Consider the following 18,925-nt stretch of genomic DNA (forward strand, 5'->3'; position numbering starts at 1 on the left):
TTAGCGTTTTGAGTAGCAAATTTATTACCATTTATATTTTGAGGGCAGTGATAAAGTCACTTAAATCTACCAGCTCCCGCTCATGGGTAAGTTTTTCCTTTTTGGCCAGCGTGTTAACGTCATCTGCCGCCGTTCGCAGTAGCGTCTGCCAGTTGGTCGCGTCCTTCAACCGCTCGTTATCGGTACAGTAGAAGATTTCATTGACGTCCTCCTCGAGTTGGTATGACAAAACGTACTTAAACGTTTGCCTTAACGATTGAACTGTCGATTCGCGTAGGCTATCGTTACGACAGACTAGATTGAGTACGAAAAGCCCCGTATCGCCAACAAGCTTCCGAGCGTCGTCGAGAGCAGCACGTTCGACGAAAACTGCCGGTGGACAGCTCATGCCGACGGTTGGGTCTTTGCTGTCTACGTCCAGCAAAAGAGCGCTATAGTGTGACCCGCGAGCTGCCTCCTCAGCTAGGAAGCGAACACCATCGTTTATGATCACCCGAAGTCGGTTGTCGAGTGTTAGGCCGAAGTACTTCACGGCGATCTGTTCGATTTCCGGATCGATCTCGATCGCCGTAATCGTGGTCTTTTTGAGGCACTCGCGGATAAACGTACAGAGCCCACCGCCACCAAGACCCACAACGGCGACGGAGCAACAGGTTGAAGGTTTACCATCATTCCGCGGAGGATCTAAGCTTGCTGCCAGCTGAACTCCAACGGTCATATAGAGATGATGCTGACAGGCAAGATATCCCGGATCGATCACCTTCTGTGCCGCTCGACTGCCTCGGACGCGTGCCATTTTGAGTGCCGCTTCCGATTGGACAACCGATTGGTTCGTCAGGAATATGAGTCGCCGGAAGGTGCGTCCGTTATCCCCTGCGATCTCCTCCACGACGTACTCTCCGGACAGCTCGCTGCGGCCGGTGTGAATGGTTTCTCGTCGGCCAACCTCGGCACCGATGGAAAGGTACGGAATTGTTGCACCCTGTAGCCCGCTCGGTGCGAGTGATTTAACGCTTTCCGCAAGCTCTTCCTTCACTGCTTCCAGATCGCTGTACACGTGCCCGCGATGCAGCGTTACGATGGCAAGCCGATCGAAGTTAGCCGACGCCTGTAGCTTCCGCCGACCGGGTGGAGTCGCAAAGAGCCACTCAGTCTCACGACCCTGTGGCACAATGAAAGCGGCATACTTTCCGCTTCCGCGCTTGGGTGCCTGATCCAGCACGTGGATGGTGTAGCGTGGCTGCTGTTTGTCGCTTGGATGGAACAGATCGATCGAAACTTCCGCCATTCCGGCAATGCTGCCCCGTGCCAACCCGTTGCAAACCATGGCCGCCTTTTGGGCGGCAGCGATGGCTGCGACAAGCTCTTCCGGGCGTTGCACACGCTCCATCTGCTCACCGGCCATACAGAGCTCGAGAACGCGCATGGGAAGCGCCTTGAATTTTGTTGCCACGATCGCGAACACAACGAGCGATGAGCCGTCCGAGTCTTCCGTTTGACGGGCGCTTCCTGCATCAGGACAGCGCACAATTCGAAGCATGAAGTGGTTCGTGGGGAAGTGCTCTACCACCTCGCGTAGGATGTGCTCCTGCAGCAGGGAAATGCACACGTACCGTCCACCGGAACGGAGCACGCGACCTATTTCGTCAAAGTATTTACGCACCGTACCGAGTACGGCGGGCGATTCATCTGTGAACAAAGCGTCGAGGGTACCCTTGTCCAGCACGACTGAGAAGGATTCGCTTGGGAACGTCATGGCGGTTGCATCCATTTGGCACCAGGTCATTTCTGGACGTTGAGCACGGTTTGCATCCTGCATCTGTTTGATGACTACGGGCGAAATGTCGATGTTGGATATTTTCCTAAAAAAACACAATGAGATGGGTGTGATTTCAAGAGGTCTCCTGACTACAATACATGATTAAAGTGGCATGAACTTACTTGAAGCCAACATCGTACAGATCCACACTCAGCTTGGAGTTACCGCAACCGACGACAAGAATTTCGTCCTTCGGTTTGATGTACTTGTGAAGCTGACCACAAAGTTCCGGATATTCGCCATACCACTCAAACGCCTGCTTGCCTCGCTTACGGAAAAAACTGTTCCAATAGTCTGTGGAACCAAAGTCCGCCGTGCTTTTGGGAAGCAAATTCATGGTTTACTGCGGTCTGCTGCCGCTCTCCGTTCTTTAATAAACTGTTTTACTTATTTATCTTGGCAAATGAGTTCTTCCAAAACGGGTAATATCTAAGATAAAGATGAGGTTTACTTATTAACATTCTCACTTAGGTTGATATAAAAAAAATATAGCTTCAATAACATAACATCTAAGAATTTACGTCGTTTAAGCTGTTTTATATATGGTTTACGAGTTAGTTTCGTTAGATGATTTGCACAAGGTTCTTCCTTTGCACATGAGCGAGATATCACATCCCAATAGTAAACGGAGAGTCGGGTTATATTTAGAAATGCATGAACAATATTATCGCTTCACCAGTAGCGCTAAACTCACTTTCGAAATTACCCGGCTAAACGAATGAATAACAAATATCTGAAAAGAGGAAAACAATATTAAAATATTTGAGTAGCAAAGAGTCTGCTGAAATTACATACTTACTCTTAATTTAAAGGGCTGGTTGTTGGCACAGGCTGAACAAACGTGTATTTAAATATGAAATCGGGTAGAAATGAAGCTTTTAACTAAGAAATTATAAAATTTTGATATTAAATATAAACCAAAACAAACACGCTACACGACCTGCCTATGACAGCACGTGCTGTATACCGGCATGTCAAAATTATTTGAATATATACAAACGTCAAATTCACCATTTAGTACTCATTATTCACCATTTAGAACATTTGTCTGAGAAGAGATTTTTATTTTATTAGCTAACTGTTTAAGGTTCGGATGCAATTAAAAGATCATATGGGATCTTCCATTCCACTTCTATTTCGTTAAATTCTCGTACTGCAGAGCGGCAACATGTATCGTCAAATAAATGAACTTGGGCATGCGATTTAGCCCCACACTCTTTAGCTGATGGAGGCGCATGGTTAAACAGGAGTACTGAAGTAATTAAGTTTAGTTACAATGAGCATGAACCTAGCTACAAGCTACAAGAGATACAACATATAGTGAGTGATCTGCAGAACAGAAAGCATAACCTGTCCCCACACACCGTATAATAAGTAAGTGAATTGTAGGAAATGAAAACAAAATTTGATATGTACTAAAAGCTATTTCTTGCAACAATTTGAAAATTTCTGTTTTTTTTCGTTCATTCTTATTCGCCGTTTCACATGTTTGGAACATGAAACAAATTTCTTTCCCGAAAAAAGCGTATAAACAGCTTCAATTATTGGCTTGGTTTTAATCACTTGAAAATCAAAAAAATATTTTATTACGTGTAAAAATCATCTCCATTTCCATTTTGCATCCTGCTCTGCCCTCGGTTCGAGAGAAAACAGACATTTACTGGCTACCGAAAGGGTTTCTAAACGGTCACCGTATTTCGAAATGGTGCAGAGGTTTTGAGCGTTTCCTTTGGTTACTGGGGTTTGCGGTGTGTATGTTTTATTATTTTCGTAAATTTATCTGCCACCTTCCTACGCAAGGCTCACGCAAACGTCTAAAAGTGTTCTTCAAATGTATGGTTTGTTTCCTTTCAAAATTTCTTCTCTTTTGCTGAGTAGTTTATTAATTTTCCCCTTTTTTTATTTCAGCTTCGTTTGCCCGAGCCAGAGACAATCGGAACACAAACATATATCATCTTAACAAAGGTGGTAGTTCAACAACTTACATTTCTGAAATACTTTTGCCCATTTATCGTGCATCTCCCGTTACATGATTGAGTGCGTGTAATGTGTGTTGTGAATGCAGCCGTCGTCCTAATGCTGCTGTGCTGCCTTCTGTTCTACTCGCTTCTATCGTTCCATAATACTTTATCTTACTTCGTTTCCTTGATTGGCCTTTCATTTAACATTGATTGAAGAGCATTCGTGTTGCGCAATTCTGCCCCATTCCCAGCCCCCACATGCAGCCGTTGAAGGCGTAAGGGGTACGACCGCACGGCAATACCTCACTACAGTGTTACGATTTTCTCTTTGATTGTTTGCGATTTTACAGTGTGCGCTCGTCCGTGCTTTTAAAAAAATACACCCCTTTTCCCACCATCTGGGAAGCCCTTTTGTCGGCCATGTGGGGAAGCGATGTCGGTTTCGGTCGAAGGATTCCCGCTGGTGGTACAATCTGCGCAAAATGTAGCCCCCCTTCCGGAAGGTTCCTCACCGAAACGATCACCGCCGCTGATGATGACTCGTTCGTCCATTGGTTGGACAAACTTGTGCAGGAATCAGAATTAATTCCAGCGAACAAATTTGTGTCCTTCTTTTCTGCTTCTGCTTATAAAAAAAAACATTGTACAACGTCGTCGACGATAACGCAAGGACAAACCGAATACGATTATGATGCAGTAATTCATGCTGCTGCACGCAGCAACGATGGAGCACAGCATGGATGGCATCATTATAGAAAAAAATAAAACGAAAACGAAAAACATCCTTAAATCCAGGCCATCCTGTCGAATCGAATCGATCAAAGCGAGCGATCCTTGTGGGGGAAACGGTTTTTACAATTTTCATCTCCTATTATATCCTATTTGTTTTTTCCCGCTCAAAATCATTCAATCAAATACAAAAGGCAGCCCAGTGGAACGGCAGCCACCTTGATCATACAGCTGTACACGGTAATGACTAGATATCTAAACGCACATGGCACCCTCCCCCGCGAAGACGCAACCCTCGATCGATCGATATCCTGGCCGCGGTAAAGGGCGAAAAATGGAAAACGAAACCATGCAAAGAGATGAGGCCTCCGCAATATGGAAGTGTTGTTGGTTCATGGTTCGGGTGAAATTCATCTGCTGCAAAAGTAGTAGTGGTTAGTACTATTGATTCTGAGCTATTGTTTTTTCTTGTGCATCTGCTTGTGTGCGCGACCCCGCCAACCGGATGCTGAAGAAAGCTTGCGTTCGCGTGCCAAGATTATGGATTTCCAAAAGCTCTCCAAAACCACGACGGCACCGTACCCAAGCTTTCCGATTCCGGTTCCGGAGGGACCGCGCGCGTGGTATGTTACGGATTCCATTTCTATTGTATTGTATTGATGTGTGCCCCCCTCACCAGTATGGGGGCTGTTTTATCTGCTATGCTGTGCTATGTTAAGATCGGTTCCGGAAGTAGGGAACCCACCGGTACCGATCTGCTCCTGAACGCGCTGTCCTGTAGGCTGCCATCTGCTCGTGCTTTTTATTCTCTCTTTCTCTTGATTCTTTCGCGGATTTGTCTCTTCGGTATGGATTCTTGTATGCTTGCGATATATGAGTCGTGTGGGTCCCACACGTGTGTTGCGGGCTATTTACTATTACGTACGTACGGAGCGTTACACTATTGAGCTGGCTATTGTAATATTGAGTGGGTTGAAGTGAAGTCAAACTGCAACGGTGTGACCGACAGGAAGGATCCCGCAAGGAACAAACCTCTAGTGATCCTCCTCTAGTCCCGCGTACTCCCTGGCGCTCTGGTTTGTGTTCGATCCCCCGCATGGCCACCGAGACGGTGCCATCCTTCCATCGGGGCTGCTCGGCGGCAAAGGTCCATCGGATTTTTGGTGCGGCGATTTTGACTGGCGATTTTCGATGCGATGGCCCTCCCCAACGTAAGGTCGGCTGGCCTACGCGATGGTGGTTTTTGTTTGTTTTCTGTGTGCGTTTGTGTTTCTAGCTGCTGGGTTTCTATTGCTGATTGTGGGCTGGTGGGTTGCGCACAGGGCATGGAGTACGAGATACGGTTCACACACGTTGTGGTTTGGTATTTGGGCGTCACGGCGAATCCGCCGCCGGGAATTTTCTTACAAACTACAACGGCACGGCAGATGGCAGCCCTCGGGTTGATCGGTACCGGACTGCTTCCTTCTCCGATTTGTGGAGTATTTGTTGGGATAAATTGACGGCAAATTGTAGTGACGGAGGTGTGTGCGTATGTGTGTATGGGTGTGTATGTATGTACCGGCTGTTGTCAACCCAAAATTGCGTGCCGGCCTCCATTCACCTTTGCGAATAGGGATGGCATCTGTTTGACTGAAAATCGGCCCCCCCCCATTGACGGCCGCAACCGATTGATGGTGCGACATTTAACTAGAGACACCGTGGACCGGGACACCTTTACGGACGGTTTTCTAACCACCGCAGGACACCGACGAACGTACGTACAGACGGGACACTTAGACGTAGACGTTACCTAGCATTCCAATATAGACAGTAAAATTTGCGCTATCGTTCACCGGTAGGAACTGAAGGAGAAAGAACGGCTTCGCTGTAAGTTTACGGGGCGTTTTATTTTTGCTAGCCCACTGTGGATGGTCACCCTTGTTCGAAAGGGCGATTTTTTTGCGTGTTTGTGTCTATTTTGGTGACCATCCGCACCTGCAGGCAACCAACTTGCAATCAGGCATTCTTTCGCGTGATTGCCACTAGCTAGGAGTGAGTACACTGCACTATATATATATACACAATTTGCACCGTCATTGCACGGTCGCGAGGGAATCAAGTTATTATGTTACGAATGAGAAATAAAAAACACAATCTATTCAGCGGCTGAACCTAACCTGAGCCTCTCGTATAAGAGAACCACGAACGATTGCTGTACAGTGTACACGGCTTGTACAAGAAACACAGAACATGTCCTTGAAGGACGTCACGCCTTCACTTTAAAGTCACTTCCGCAACAGCACGTCGATCGCACGCTTCCCGTGCCCATTCCGCAGCTCGTTGTCGATCCGTTTCCGGAGCAGGTTGTACAGATCGATGTACTGGAATTCAGCCGCCAGGTGAAGTGCCGTGTTGCCACGTACGTCTCCATGGTTCAGAGGTAACCCTGGCAGCTTTAACACCTCCTGAACGACGCCAACGTGCCGTGAGAAAACGGCATAATGCAGGGGCGATCGGTGTTCGTCGTCAAAGAGGTCCTGTTCGGTTGGTAGCGCACCTGCTTGTACGATCGCTCGCACGATCGCGAGGTTCCGATTGCAAATGGCCGTGTGCAGGATGGACTGACCATTCGCCGACGGTATCGTTGGATCAGCTCCATGTCCGAGCAGGTACCCAAAGATGGCCTCATGACCCGTTTGGGCGCTGATGTGAAGCGCAGTGAATCCTTCATGGTTTTGCGCGTCTAGGACGAGCCCTATGTCCTGGTGCAGCTGTACGCAGTACTGTACGATTTCGAGAGCACCTCGCAACACGGCCAGATGCAGCACGGTGTTGCTGGTGCCTGTTTCAATCTCACCAAGGAACCGCACCAACGCGGGATGATTGTTCACGAAGTACTGCAGCGCATCGAGTCGGTTGTGCATGGCCGCGATCGACAGGACATTATGCCCGAACCGGTTGCAGTGTTCAACGTCCGCTCCATGCCTCACGAGAATGTCGAACGTTTCGAGTGGAGCGCGTGAAAGTGCGTGAAACAGCGCCGTCGAACCGATCGCATCCTTTGTGTCCACAGCGAACAGCCCACTCGCGAGAAGGTACTCCAGGATGCGGTTATATCCTTCCCGGGCGGCACTGAAGAACAACTGGTGGGGTTGTTGGTATGTCGATTTGTTCACACCCCGGTGTTGTGGTGAGAGACTGGCCAGTGTTTGCCCGATCGTGTCGATCGAGGCACCGTGCTGTAGCAGCAGGTTAGCGATGTCGATCGATTGTTTGCGGATCGCGATCGCCAGCACGGTGTTTAGCCTTTCGTCCTGTCCGCGTGGGTGCAGTTGATGGCTTAGTAGCGTGCGTACGATCGTTGTGTTGCGGTTGGTGACGGCTAACATAAGAGGCGTCATACCGTCGCTGTTTGCGAGAGAAGGATCGGCACCGTGTCGTAGGAGAAACCGCACTCGGCGTGATTGATTGCACAAACACGCGAGGTGGAGTGGTGTCGTACGAAAGCGAGGACTCGCCACATCAACGTCGTACACCTGCAGGAGTCGTTCGGCTGTGCGCTCGTCTAATGCGTGATGTAATGGCGTAAAAGTATCACTGAGGCTGTCATCAGAGCGAGCCAACGTGAAGCTACATTTGAGGCTCGGTCCAACCCGCAGTAGATCCTCCAGGATGGCTCGACTTCGCAAACTCTCCGACAGCGTGATATCCCTTTCCAACCCACCGTGGCCGCTGTGTAGCAACACTCGAGTGAGCTTTCGGTGTTCCCTAGCGATCGCCAACTCCAGTGGACTTTTCCCAAGTGTGTTTCTTGCCGCCACATTAGCACCATGACGTAACAACACCCTCACAGTTCGGACACTTCCACACTCTACAGCCCAATGTAACGGGGTGTTTCCGGTGGCGTCTCGCACCAGCACACTAGCACCCTGTCGGAGCAACAACTCCACCACGTCAGTGTATCCTGCCCGAGCGGCTAACTGCAGTGGCGTTAAACCCTGTCCAGTTGGGTCCTTCCGGTTGACGTGCGCTTCCACTTTGCGGTCATTCTCGAAAAGGAACCTCAGCACATTCAACCGTCGGTACGCGACCGCTTTCGGGTAAAGTCCGGCGTACTCTAACGCACTATGTGCTAGCATGAACTCGACGATCTCCTCATTCGTGTCATCGCAGTACTGCAGGAACAGATCAACGCACGCACCAGCCACCTTCCCGCTAAGCAGCTCGTTGTTCTTCAGGAACACGATCGCGTCCTGGTCGTTGTTGAGGAAGATCCACGCGTACTGACTGTGACCATGCTCACCGTTCGTGTACCACTTAGCTCCCGCGTTCGTGAGTGCTTTCACCATCTCGACGTTGCTCAGCTTGCACGCGACATCTAGTGGCGTTTGGTTGCACACATCCCGCTGATTGAGATCGTGACACTGATCGAGCAGAAGGTTGAGCAACTCCACGTTTCCTGACAACACGGCGTAGTGTAGAATTTCCGCGTTACTCTCCGCGTTCACGTCGTAGTCCGGGTGGGTTTCGAGGAAGCTCGCGAACAACCGATCGAAATTGAACACCATCGGGATGGCGTCGATCTGTCCGTACCCAAAATCCGTCACGATCTTCGAGAGGATGTCTTCGTCGTTGCTGAGCACGGCCAGCTCGTAGCAGAATTCCTTTCGAGCCCGCACGTCAGCTAGGATGTCGTGAAGAGGCTTCGCACAAGGTATCGCACTAACGCTCTCCATCAGGTAGGCCAGCGGTTTAAGAAACTCATCCACCCTGTCGAAATCGAGCAAGTGACCCAACAACATGCAACTCTGGTGCTGTATGAGATGATCCACGATACCCTGATTGAGGTGATTCCGCCCGAGAAGGTACGCCTCCGCACGAATCGTTTCACGGATCTCGCCACAACTCTGAAACCGGAACCCATCCAAGATGGCCTCCTGACGTTGCAGTACCGCTAGCTTCTCCGCATGCTCCCAACCATGCCGATCGTAGATCTCCGAGATAATGTTCTTCGACAGCTTGATGATGCTGAGCGCATTAAGCCGGATCGTTTTGGGGCCCGTATTCGGTATCAGCAGCTCGTACGTGATATGCCCGTGCGCGAGGTAGTTCCGCAAATTCCGCCCAGTCAGTACCGGCACGTAGTTGCACAGACTCGCCCGGTTATCAGAAAGCTTCCCAGACAGAGCGCTCGTCGCCTCAAGCATCAACATCTCAAACGCGAGCTCATCAACACGATCAAACGCACGCGCGTTCATGTTCTGATCCAGAAACAGCTGCTGCAGTTGGGCCACCTTCTGCTCCGTTTCGCGTTCCTCCTCACGGCGCAGGTCCGCGAGCAGGCTCTCACTGTACAGGACGCGATGTCGGCGCAACAGCTGGCGAAGTTGATCATACCGTTTGGTGGGGTTGTCTCGGAGCCGTGTGAAGGCGGGATCGTGCACGAGAAATGTGAGCCGCTTGCCAGTGGCTTCTTCGAGGCGTCTCAACAGTCCATCTCCACTGTCTGTGAGGTGAAGAGTTGTGAGCCTGCCACAGGTTGTTTGGTGATCGTACAGCTTCCGGTTGAGGGCGTACAATGCGTGGCACACGAGCATCGCGAGTCGTCGTTCTAGCTCACTGCCACCATGTCGAAGTTCCGGTAGATCCTCGTAAAGGTACCCCAACAAACCAGTGCGTAGATGTTCCAGTAACCGCACATCAACAGGACGCGCCCGTTGAAACACCTTCAGATGCGATCGGAAGGTGTGTCGCAGTTTCTCATAGCTATGGTTCGATTTGATCTTCGACATCAAGCTGTCGACCATGAGGATAGTATCCCCGAACTGCCGATGTAACACCCGATACCCATCAAGTTCCAGCGACACGCGTTCCCGCATCCGTTCGATCCGTTCGTTCACTCCACATGATTCATTACGCAGCAGTTCACTGATCGCCTCCAGAAGGGCACCGATCTCAAGTAACGCGAACGGAGCAAACTCCAACTCCGGTAGATCCAGCTCACCGGCATTATGGCGGAACAGGTACGCATAGTACGACTTGATCTCTTCCAGACACCGACTGTCGTACAACCGATTGATGAGTGTCTTAACAGCGACCAGGTGTTGCCGATTCCGCACGCTTACGAACAGGTTCCGGACGAGTCCGAGCCGTTGGTACAGCTCCTCACAGTCCACTGACCCGGCGTCCAGAGCTAGATGGTGTCCTTCCTGACTTTCGGAAGCATCCTCACGCTGCTGCTGCTCCTCATCACCACCCGTCGAGTGAGCTTGAGTCAATTGAGCCAACAAATCACCACCACCGTGCCGGTAATGTGCTAGATAATCCCGAATGCGAGCATCCCGCAGGATACGCCTGGGTGCGAGGACATTCACGAAACTCTCAAGATGCCGCCCGATGGCGGGTGTGTCACGGCCGTGTCGTAGGGTTTCGCAGATCACCTGCACCACGCGTCTCATGGCGAGCGTTTTGATGTCACGTTCCTGCGCCCAATCCAGCTCGGAAACGGCGTCGATGTAAGCGAGCACGCGGTTAAGTGCGTGAAGTTCTCGCATGCGCCGGTAGCTCGTTGCCATCTTGCGGAACACCTTGCGATTTCGATCGGAGAGCTTTGGTGGACCGGGTCGGTTGTATCGCCGGTATTCGTGCGCTTCCCGCTCTGTCCGCCGGCGGATGTCCTCGGGAAGTAGCGCGTCCCGTGTGATCCTGCGCTGCTGTGTCAGCAGGTTTTGTTCGCTAAGGTCCCACGGTTGTTGTTCGCTGATGTCGCTGGGATTCTTCTCCTCAACGGACGTGGCTGTCCGTTGCCTTTCCGTCCACAGCTCGTGTAATCGGGCGCGATAGTTGGCGTGCTCGGAGTCACCGGCTACGACGTAGTGGCAGAACATCAGTTCCCGATTGCGTTCGCTCGTCCAGCGAAACTTTGGGCGGGTTTTAGATGCGTTAACCGGAAGTGTCACGTCATCATCGGAGTGGATGCTCACTGGTGGGTGAACGGGTGCTCCACAGACCGGCAGGACGAGGATCTTCTTCAGCTCGTTCGCAACGGCTCCAAGGTAGAGCAGAAGCCGTCGTTTGTCCACCAGCATTTTGTAGATGTCGTACCGAGGAGGATTCTTCCAGATGTGCAGAAAAATGCCTGTAACGAGACAACCGGAAGGATCCAAATGAGACGCTGCACATGCTATTCATTCGCTAAGCCCACTTCAGTATTTATGCCGCAACAGTTTAATCTCCCCCACAAACGAGCGAAACGAGGTGCGTTTCTTCTCAAATTTCGGTGTTCAATCGTTTGAAAGACGCAAACCCCCTGGGGAGGAACGGGAAAAGCTGCATGAGGGTGTTATTTCTTCCTTTTTTTTTGAAAATGCAAATAGGTGCTTCCTGGCGCAGGCCCCTTTTTAATGGATGCGTTTTTGTTTTCAATCCCAAGGTAAAGCATTGCTAATCCATTCATGTGCACCGCACCGTTATCGGACTAGGAGCTGCCTGGATTGGAAAACTCGACCCCATCCCCGGTTATCATTTGTTTACAAACAAATACAACCCCCACCCACACTACGAGCCAGCTTACCCTTAGGATTCACCGGTGAAGCGTTGGTTTCGAACGGAAAGCTTCTTTGAGAACCCCCTTTTTGCCTTCGCTGACCGATCCAGTGACTCTCTCTCTCTCTCCTTCTCGCTCTCTCTCTCTCTCTCTCTCTCGCTCATACCAGCAACACCCGTCTGGAGTTGGAGGAAAAGTTTACCACTTGAAGAATCTTCTACCACCCCCAGGGGGACAAGGCGACGAGCCGGTCTCTGTTGACCGCTCGAAGTCCTGCTCCTTCTCCGGTGCCGCACGGAAAGAAGTTTCCATCTCGGGGTTTGCGAAAGAAATACGAATTCGGTGCCTGCAAGCGGTGCAAGAAGGTGCATTCCCCTTCCATTCGGGAAGGGTGGCAACGTGGCACGTAAACGTGAGGGTGTATTGGGAAAACTATTTTAGCAATTCATTCGGTGCTCTCCACCCGGGGGGTCAGCTTTGCCCCCAGCCCAAGGACGAAAGCCAGGAACCGGGAGGAGTTGCTCGAAAGAAAAGATCAGGTCGGATAAGCTTCTTCCGTGGCTTTAGGAGGGGGTGGCTTTCTCTCGTGCGTTCGTTTCCACTCGCTTTGTTTTCCCGCTTTCGTTGTGTATTTTTAGCTCGCTTCCCACAGGAGGTACCACGATCCGAAAGGGAAAAGAAATCCTAACTGACCTCGCTTTCTTTCCCTTCGACCATGTCGTCCCTTTTTTTTTGATGGGAAATGATTTAAAATTTTACCGATTAAAACCCTTTCGCCTTGTGTACCTTTCGGCTAGCGACGATGGACGTATGGTCGGGTTTTCGCATTCGGAGAAGAGCCTTTCTTGGCCACAGGAGCCTGCCGTCAGAACACGTTGGAAATTCTTCCGTCTTTAAGCTGGACTTTTGCCGAAAGCTTACGGATTTGCTCGCTTTCTCCATCCCCAAAAGGGCCAAGGTGCGTTTGCTCTTATTAATATTGTGCACTTTTGAGCCGTTTTGTGTGGTGCTTCAAAGGTTTACCCTTGTCCCTTTTGTTCGCCAGCTTTTGATGCGCGTACTATCAGCATTTCTTTTTGTGTGTGTGTGTTTTATTTTCTCTTCTTCGTCCGCTAAGCTTTTTGCGTGAACATTCTTGCGCACCAACGGGTGAAAGCTGTTCATTTTTCTGCGCGCAACGCAAAACAAATAAAATCACTCGAACAATGTTGCGCTGCCAACCGGTACTGAGAGGATCCTGGTCTTCGAACGGACACATCTAAAAGGATGGCAAAGGCAGCCTTTCGAAAGCTGAATGCCGTTTTGGTGGAACAGGCGTAATGAAAATCGTGGGAGTGGGAGAGTTTTACAAAAACTTTGTTTTTGGAGCTTCGCAATATGAAAGTATCAGCTTTCTTTCTTTTCTCCTTGTGTGCCCCATGCGTCCAAACATCACTCAAACATTGGATTAAAGAAGAAGAAACAATTTCTGGATACTTTTTCGGACTTTCTTTTGTATTCATCCATAGCTTGATTGTCAAGAAATATCTGCAGCTGTGAATCTTTTTGCTGTGTTTTCACATTTTTAGCTTTTTAGTTATTAACAGAGATTACAATTATTTGGTTGAGCGTCGCTTGTGCAAATGTGCATTCGAGTAGCGCAAATATGCATTTAAGCGATGCAATAAACAAGAATTAAATCGCACTGGCCGTAGCTGAGCTTGGTCCACCGTGTAAAGCTTCCCGAGGTAAATAAGCCTTGTGATCTCTGCGTCATTGTCCACTCGCTTACATGCTCATAAACCTGTCACACTGTCGATGCTTACAATCGCGATGATAGCGGAAAAATGGTAACACAACCCCCCCTGATTCCCGACACAGGTACCGGAATGAGATCGCCATTTTGCTATCACACCACGGCGTTCCTCGCCAATCGGTCTGTCAGCGAGAGATAACAAATGGTGGAACGGAACAAAAAATTGAAGCAAGCTAAGGAACGAACCCAAAAAAAAAATACTGCTGCTGGCCAAATCATCACACATACATCGCGGCCGGGCGGCTTGGGTAAACCACTCCCTCGGCGCGAACGCGGAAGGAGCGCAACATATAAGGCTGCTGCTCCATCACGTCCATTGGTGGTCGCGAATCGGAACCAGAAGAACGCGGACTGGGGTGGTGTTCCGCGGGTAGTACATAATGCATCCGGCGGTGCATTCGATTGGCCTATCGGAGCATTTTTCACGATGCAACGCACGCACGACCGGTGGAATGCAATCGAGTGGAAAATGGGGATAGCAAAAAAGAAAAAAAGCAACACGCGCTGGGGAAAATCGCGCGTCAATACCCGGGCACGAAGGGCGTTTATGGAAATATTACCCAGGCGCGTTTCTTTTATCCCTGAACCCTTCCTCCCTCCCCTCCTCCTCCCTGCCTCCCTCCCTCCCACCAAACGCTGTGTCTCGTTCTCTCTTTTTTGCTCCCATGAGACGCGAGTGCAAACGAAGCGCTGATCCTGATGCCGAGCGCCTGCATATATGCAATCGATTTCGGTTGCGCTTCACCACACGCACAAAAAAGCGGGCGGTGGAAAATTGTGCGTTGCGCTTGCATTTTTTTTCTCTCTTTCATTCTGCGCCCCCATATCGGACCTTCCATGGCCAGCCCTCGCATGGTGGAGGCGTAGCATTCCCTCCCCTTTTCTCTCCACGCGCACGTCCCGCCCGGGATAACGTGTTCAAACTCACCCCCTGCTCCGAAACGAGGCTTTTCAATCCTGGGACCCAACGCACACGCACTGTCCGCGCACGCATGCGAAAGAAAGCGACGCGCAATGGCACCGTGAGTGGGAGGCAAACACACACACGTGCACAAAAAAAAGGAAGCAAAAATCCAAATAAAACGCAACAGCCCACCCTGGTTGCGCTCTCGAGACCGACGGTACACACGCGACGAAACCAAACCCACCCAGGATGGTGGCGTACGCAACGCGCGACTCGTTTGTCGGTCGCTGATTCGTCCGAAGCGAACGCACAAGGCGGGGGAGGGAACGCAGTTTGAGCCCGGAGATCGGGATGCGGGAAAAATGGGGAAAAACACAAAAAACCACTCTCCCTCGCACGAACCGATCCCGGGGCCGGCCGGTACCGGTCAGTTAGGGGCACACGCTTCGCACGTCACCAGCATCGGTGTTGCGTGGCGCCGCCATCCGAGTGGAATAGAAATAGATGCCTTTCTCGCTCGCACTCGCTTTCTCGTTCTATGTGCGCTCTCGTTCTCTCCTGCCCCATAAAACAAACCCTCCACGGAAAACGGGAAAAGCGAAACGGTTTTCGGCAGGGGGTGCATGCGAAAAAAAAATGTACGCCCACTTTTCACCGGGAAAGCATCTCTCTTCTTTCATTTTTTTTTTGGACGGCGAGAATTGTTTGTTTCGGTCCGGTCTCGTCCTTTTCGGGAATGGAGCGCCCGTTAGCAAACGCACACCGGTAGATGTGTGCGTGCCGCGCCTACCAATCCACGGCCTACCAAGTTGCGAAATTGTTTCGGGGTGGTTTTGGGTTTTTTTTTCGGGTGTCTAAACCATCACGTTTCTATGTGGCTCCATCTCATCGTGCCTCTCTTTCATCGCACACCAACGCAACGGGGTGGGTGGCTTGACCGTCGCGCACGAGGTGGGTGAGTTTCGCGGAAGAGCAACTCCCTTTTCGCCTTTACGGGAAGCGTATATTTTTATGTACTTTTCTTTTTTCAACCCCCTCGTGGGCTTTCGGTCTCTCAGGCCTCGGGATGCGGTCCTGCGCGATATATCACTGTTACTCGTTATTTGAAGGGATAGGACCTATTTTTTTTGGCCTTTGTATTCGACGATTTTTCGCCTCTGCAATAGCAAACCGCCCAGGTTTTTTATACAGCCTCCTGATTGGGTGGCGTACGCGTGGAAAATGTCTCTCGAAAATAAAGGGAAAAAATGAAAAAAAAATCGCCATCACCATCGGAGAGCAACGCATTGCTTCCTGACGAGCTATCCGTTGTGCCCAATTACCGATTGCTATCCTCTACTTGTGGTTGCGGATTCGACGGATGAAAGCTTCCCTTAACGTTCAAAAGGACGATCACCCCCGGAAGGTGCTAAGTGTTTGAGCTCGGGCACAGGTCGGGCCGTCCCTTCGGAGTCGGGGTTTTTACCATTGCTCCAGGCTCCGGAAAGGGGTCTGGCGTGAACGATTAAACTTTGTCAACCCTACCCGTGCGGGTGCTGCAAAAGGACCTGCCGAGACCAGAGAAGTCAGCCGAGAGATTAAAGCCCACTGGGGTGACACTTACGCGGAGGGGGTGAATCCGTCCCGGGTAACGGGATTTAGGATGTCGTACAGGATCATGCGTCTTCGTGTCGATGCAGCAGAAGAAGGGCTGTGCTTCAGACTTACTACAAAGTAACACTTAACAGTAAAACCCTCGCTGCAGCCCAAGTGGCCCAACAGGGCGCTTCAGTGGGCCATAGAGCCACCAAAGCACCACCACCACCATCATAGTCTCGGGCGTCCAGAACGGCCCTGCTGACAGGGAGTGGGCGCTTTCCCTTTCGCTTGGCCGTCGGACGAAACGAAGCTGGCAACATCCTTCACGAGTCGAATGCAACCTAGGCCGGTCCAGCGTTAGATGGAAAGCCCGAAGACGGAAGCGTTCCACCGGGACCGCCTTGTTGTGCATGCGGGTAGCATACATTCAGGCGCCAGCCTGAAACGAGGCCGCTCGGTACGGTTACGGGAAAGTGGGTTTTGTTATCGCATCCGGTCCCACGGCAAGGACCCACATTCGGAGCCGGATGGCGCCGGCTGCCGTCAAGGTTGAGCCATCGGTGGTGGGTTGGGTGTGTTTTTAAACCTTTTTTTTCTCCCTTTTTTTCGTGCCGTTTTCTTCCCGTCTAACGAAGCCAGTTGCATCTTTCACGCCAAGGATCCCACCAACGGCTTGACCCAGCCTCAGGGCAATAGTTTTCCGACATCACATGAGAATCCCTCGCAGGAGTCGGACTCGCTCAGGCGTGACCGGCGCTCCGTCAGAGCCCACGAGCCTCGACGCCGCGAGCCGGGCGTCTTTTTTAAACAACTTTTTCTCACCCGCCACCGCGCGTTCGCTCCTTTTTTTAAACAACTTTTTTAAACAACTTTCAATTGCTCGAAACCGCGCGACGACGACGACGACGGCTTCGCGGAACGGTCCGGAAAGGTGGGGTTTGGGGTTGTCTTTGGGGCGCCCTCCTTCTTCTTTACCGCAAACACGCAAACACGTACACCGTGCACCAACACATCGAGCACCATTCGCGTTTCCTTCCCAAAAACCCTCAAACCCTAAACTTCCAACCCCCTAGGTCCTCCTTTTTTGTGCTGGTAGTTGTGGTAGTAGAACCAAGAGCGGCTACCCTAGTCGTAGGCGTCGCAGTGCCGCTTCGGTTCGTTCGTCCTTAAAATAATAATAACCACCACACCGCACCGAGCCGCACGGGGGAGTGAACGGGAAGTGAAAGGAGTACTCGCTTTCCCTTCAGGCATCATCCCAGTTCCCCACCGGATGGGTGGTTTAGAGCGGGGGTTAGTTTTCGATGTGCAACTGGCGAGCGTTTTCTATGTGTGGGGCGCGAGTTTGGCCACCACGTTCTCACAACCGGGCGCGGGATCGGTCGTTGTGCTCGCGCGCCCCTTTTAATGCGTATGTGTGTGTGTGCGTACACACGGGCGAAGGATACGCGTCACAGGATGCGAACCCGGCAGTCGCCCGGATGGGAATGGGGCAGTGTAATGCCCTCGGTTCGATTCCTGGCTCCCACACGCCGTCGCCGATAGTGGCGCGATAGTGTTGCGTGGGCGAAATCCAATCAACATGTGTTTACAGTGCGTCGCCGATTTTGGCGCTGATGGAAGGTAAAAGGTTTATGAAATCGTTTATGAAACAGAGAGAATAATGCATAACATTAACGATAGCGAAAGAAAGGATGCTTCATTTGTAAAGAATTATGTCGAAAAGAGAGAGCGAGAGAGAGAGAGAGAGAGAGAGAACGTAAATAAAATTGATTGAATATTATACTATCTCTGTTAGTAGATTAGGATCCGAAGCTTTTTTGAAGATGTACAGTTTCTGTTTATACTGGGATAGTTTAAATCAGATTCTATCACATTATAAGACAACGAATTGTATGCTGGTAGACAGAATCCGATGGGAAAATAATTGGGCATTATCAAACTAGGCACATTCAAGTTGAAGATTGTGCGTAAAGCTTAAAATTATTGCAAGATGATATAAAATGCTGCGGGCTATAAGAAAAGAATGGAAAAAAATTTACATAGCTTTCCGCATGATTATGGAGTCACACTTCTTGAGAGCATCCTACGCTCGATTGGGCACGCACTGTAAATAAAAGTGAACGCAAATGCATTCGGCGAGGAGTCGGCGTGCGTGCGAATAGTGCGTTGAATTGCTAGAGAGATACGAACTGGCGTAGCCCGATGCTTGCCAGCAGCCACGAAACAGGAAAACGGTAATTGAAGCCGAGCGAGAGAGAGAGAGTGAGCAAAAGAAGGAGTGAGAAAGGAGTGATCCATCCCCATTTCCACTAGCGCTCGTCGGGAATATCATATCGCTTCGTCGGTCTTCCGCGAGCGAACGCTTTCCCTGCACCGCTCCGTACGTTGGTGTTTGTGTTTGTGCTTATGTTGGTGCATCGCTGGAGTGCAGGCTCCGGGGGATGGTATGCTTAGATACGCGCGAAACCAACGCACTAACCTTTTGCGTACGCACGCACGCACATACACGTGTGCGCGTGGTCGGTGTGTGTGTGTCGATGTGGCGCTGTGTTTTAGAGGCTTATAGTTTTGCGAGCTAATGAGCGCCCCGCTGGAAAGCCTCATCGCG

At 50.7% G+C, this 18,925-nt stretch overlaps 2 protein-coding genes across 2 annotated transcripts in view; both read right to left on the reverse strand.

Moving 5' to 3' along the window:
• Positions 1 to 31: 31 nt before the first annotated feature.
• On the reverse strand, positions 32 to 2,156 carry LOC128726484 (eEF1A lysine and N-terminal methyltransferase homolog). Its single transcript, XM_053820297.1, has 2 exons — positions 1,942 to 2,156; positions 32 to 1,862 (listed from the first exon to the last, which is right to left on the reverse strand). Exons 1-2 carry the CDS (start codon positions 2,154 to 2,156, stop codon positions 32 to 34), a joined length of 2,046 nt encoding a protein of 681 aa, XP_053676272.1.
• A 4,620-nt stretch (positions 2,157 to 6,776) lies between these two features.
• The window catches only part of LOC128723841 (uncharacterized), a gene marked incomplete at its 5' end in the record, with an annotated part of 42,084 nt that continues 29,935 nt past the window's right edge, over positions 6,777 to 18,925 (reverse strand). Inside the window, one exon of the mRNA XM_053817608.1 lies at positions 6,777 to 11,629. Coding sequence (XP_053673583.1) covers positions 6,777 to 11,629 — 4,853 coding nt within the window. The remainder of the gene's footprint in view (positions 11,630 to 18,925) is intronic.

The sequence above is a fragment of the Anopheles nili genome, chromosome 3, assembly GCF_943737925.1.
Source record: "Anopheles nili chromosome 3, idAnoNiliSN_F5_01, whole genome shotgun sequence".
Classification (NCBI taxonomy): Eukaryota; Metazoa; Arthropoda; class Insecta; order Diptera; family Culicidae; genus Anopheles; species Anopheles nili.

What these genes read in the sequence shown, in the direction of transcription:
- LOC128726484 (XM_053820297.1), bottom strand. Translation starts at nt 2,156, where the DNA reads ATGAATTTGCTTCCCAAAAGCACGGCGGACTTTGGTTCCACAGACTAT. An exon ending in CTGTACGATGTTGGCTTCAA is followed by an intron (nt 1,863 to 1,941) that starts GTAAGTTCATGC and finishes GTGTTTTTTTAG; the next exon opens with GAAAATATCCAACATCGACA.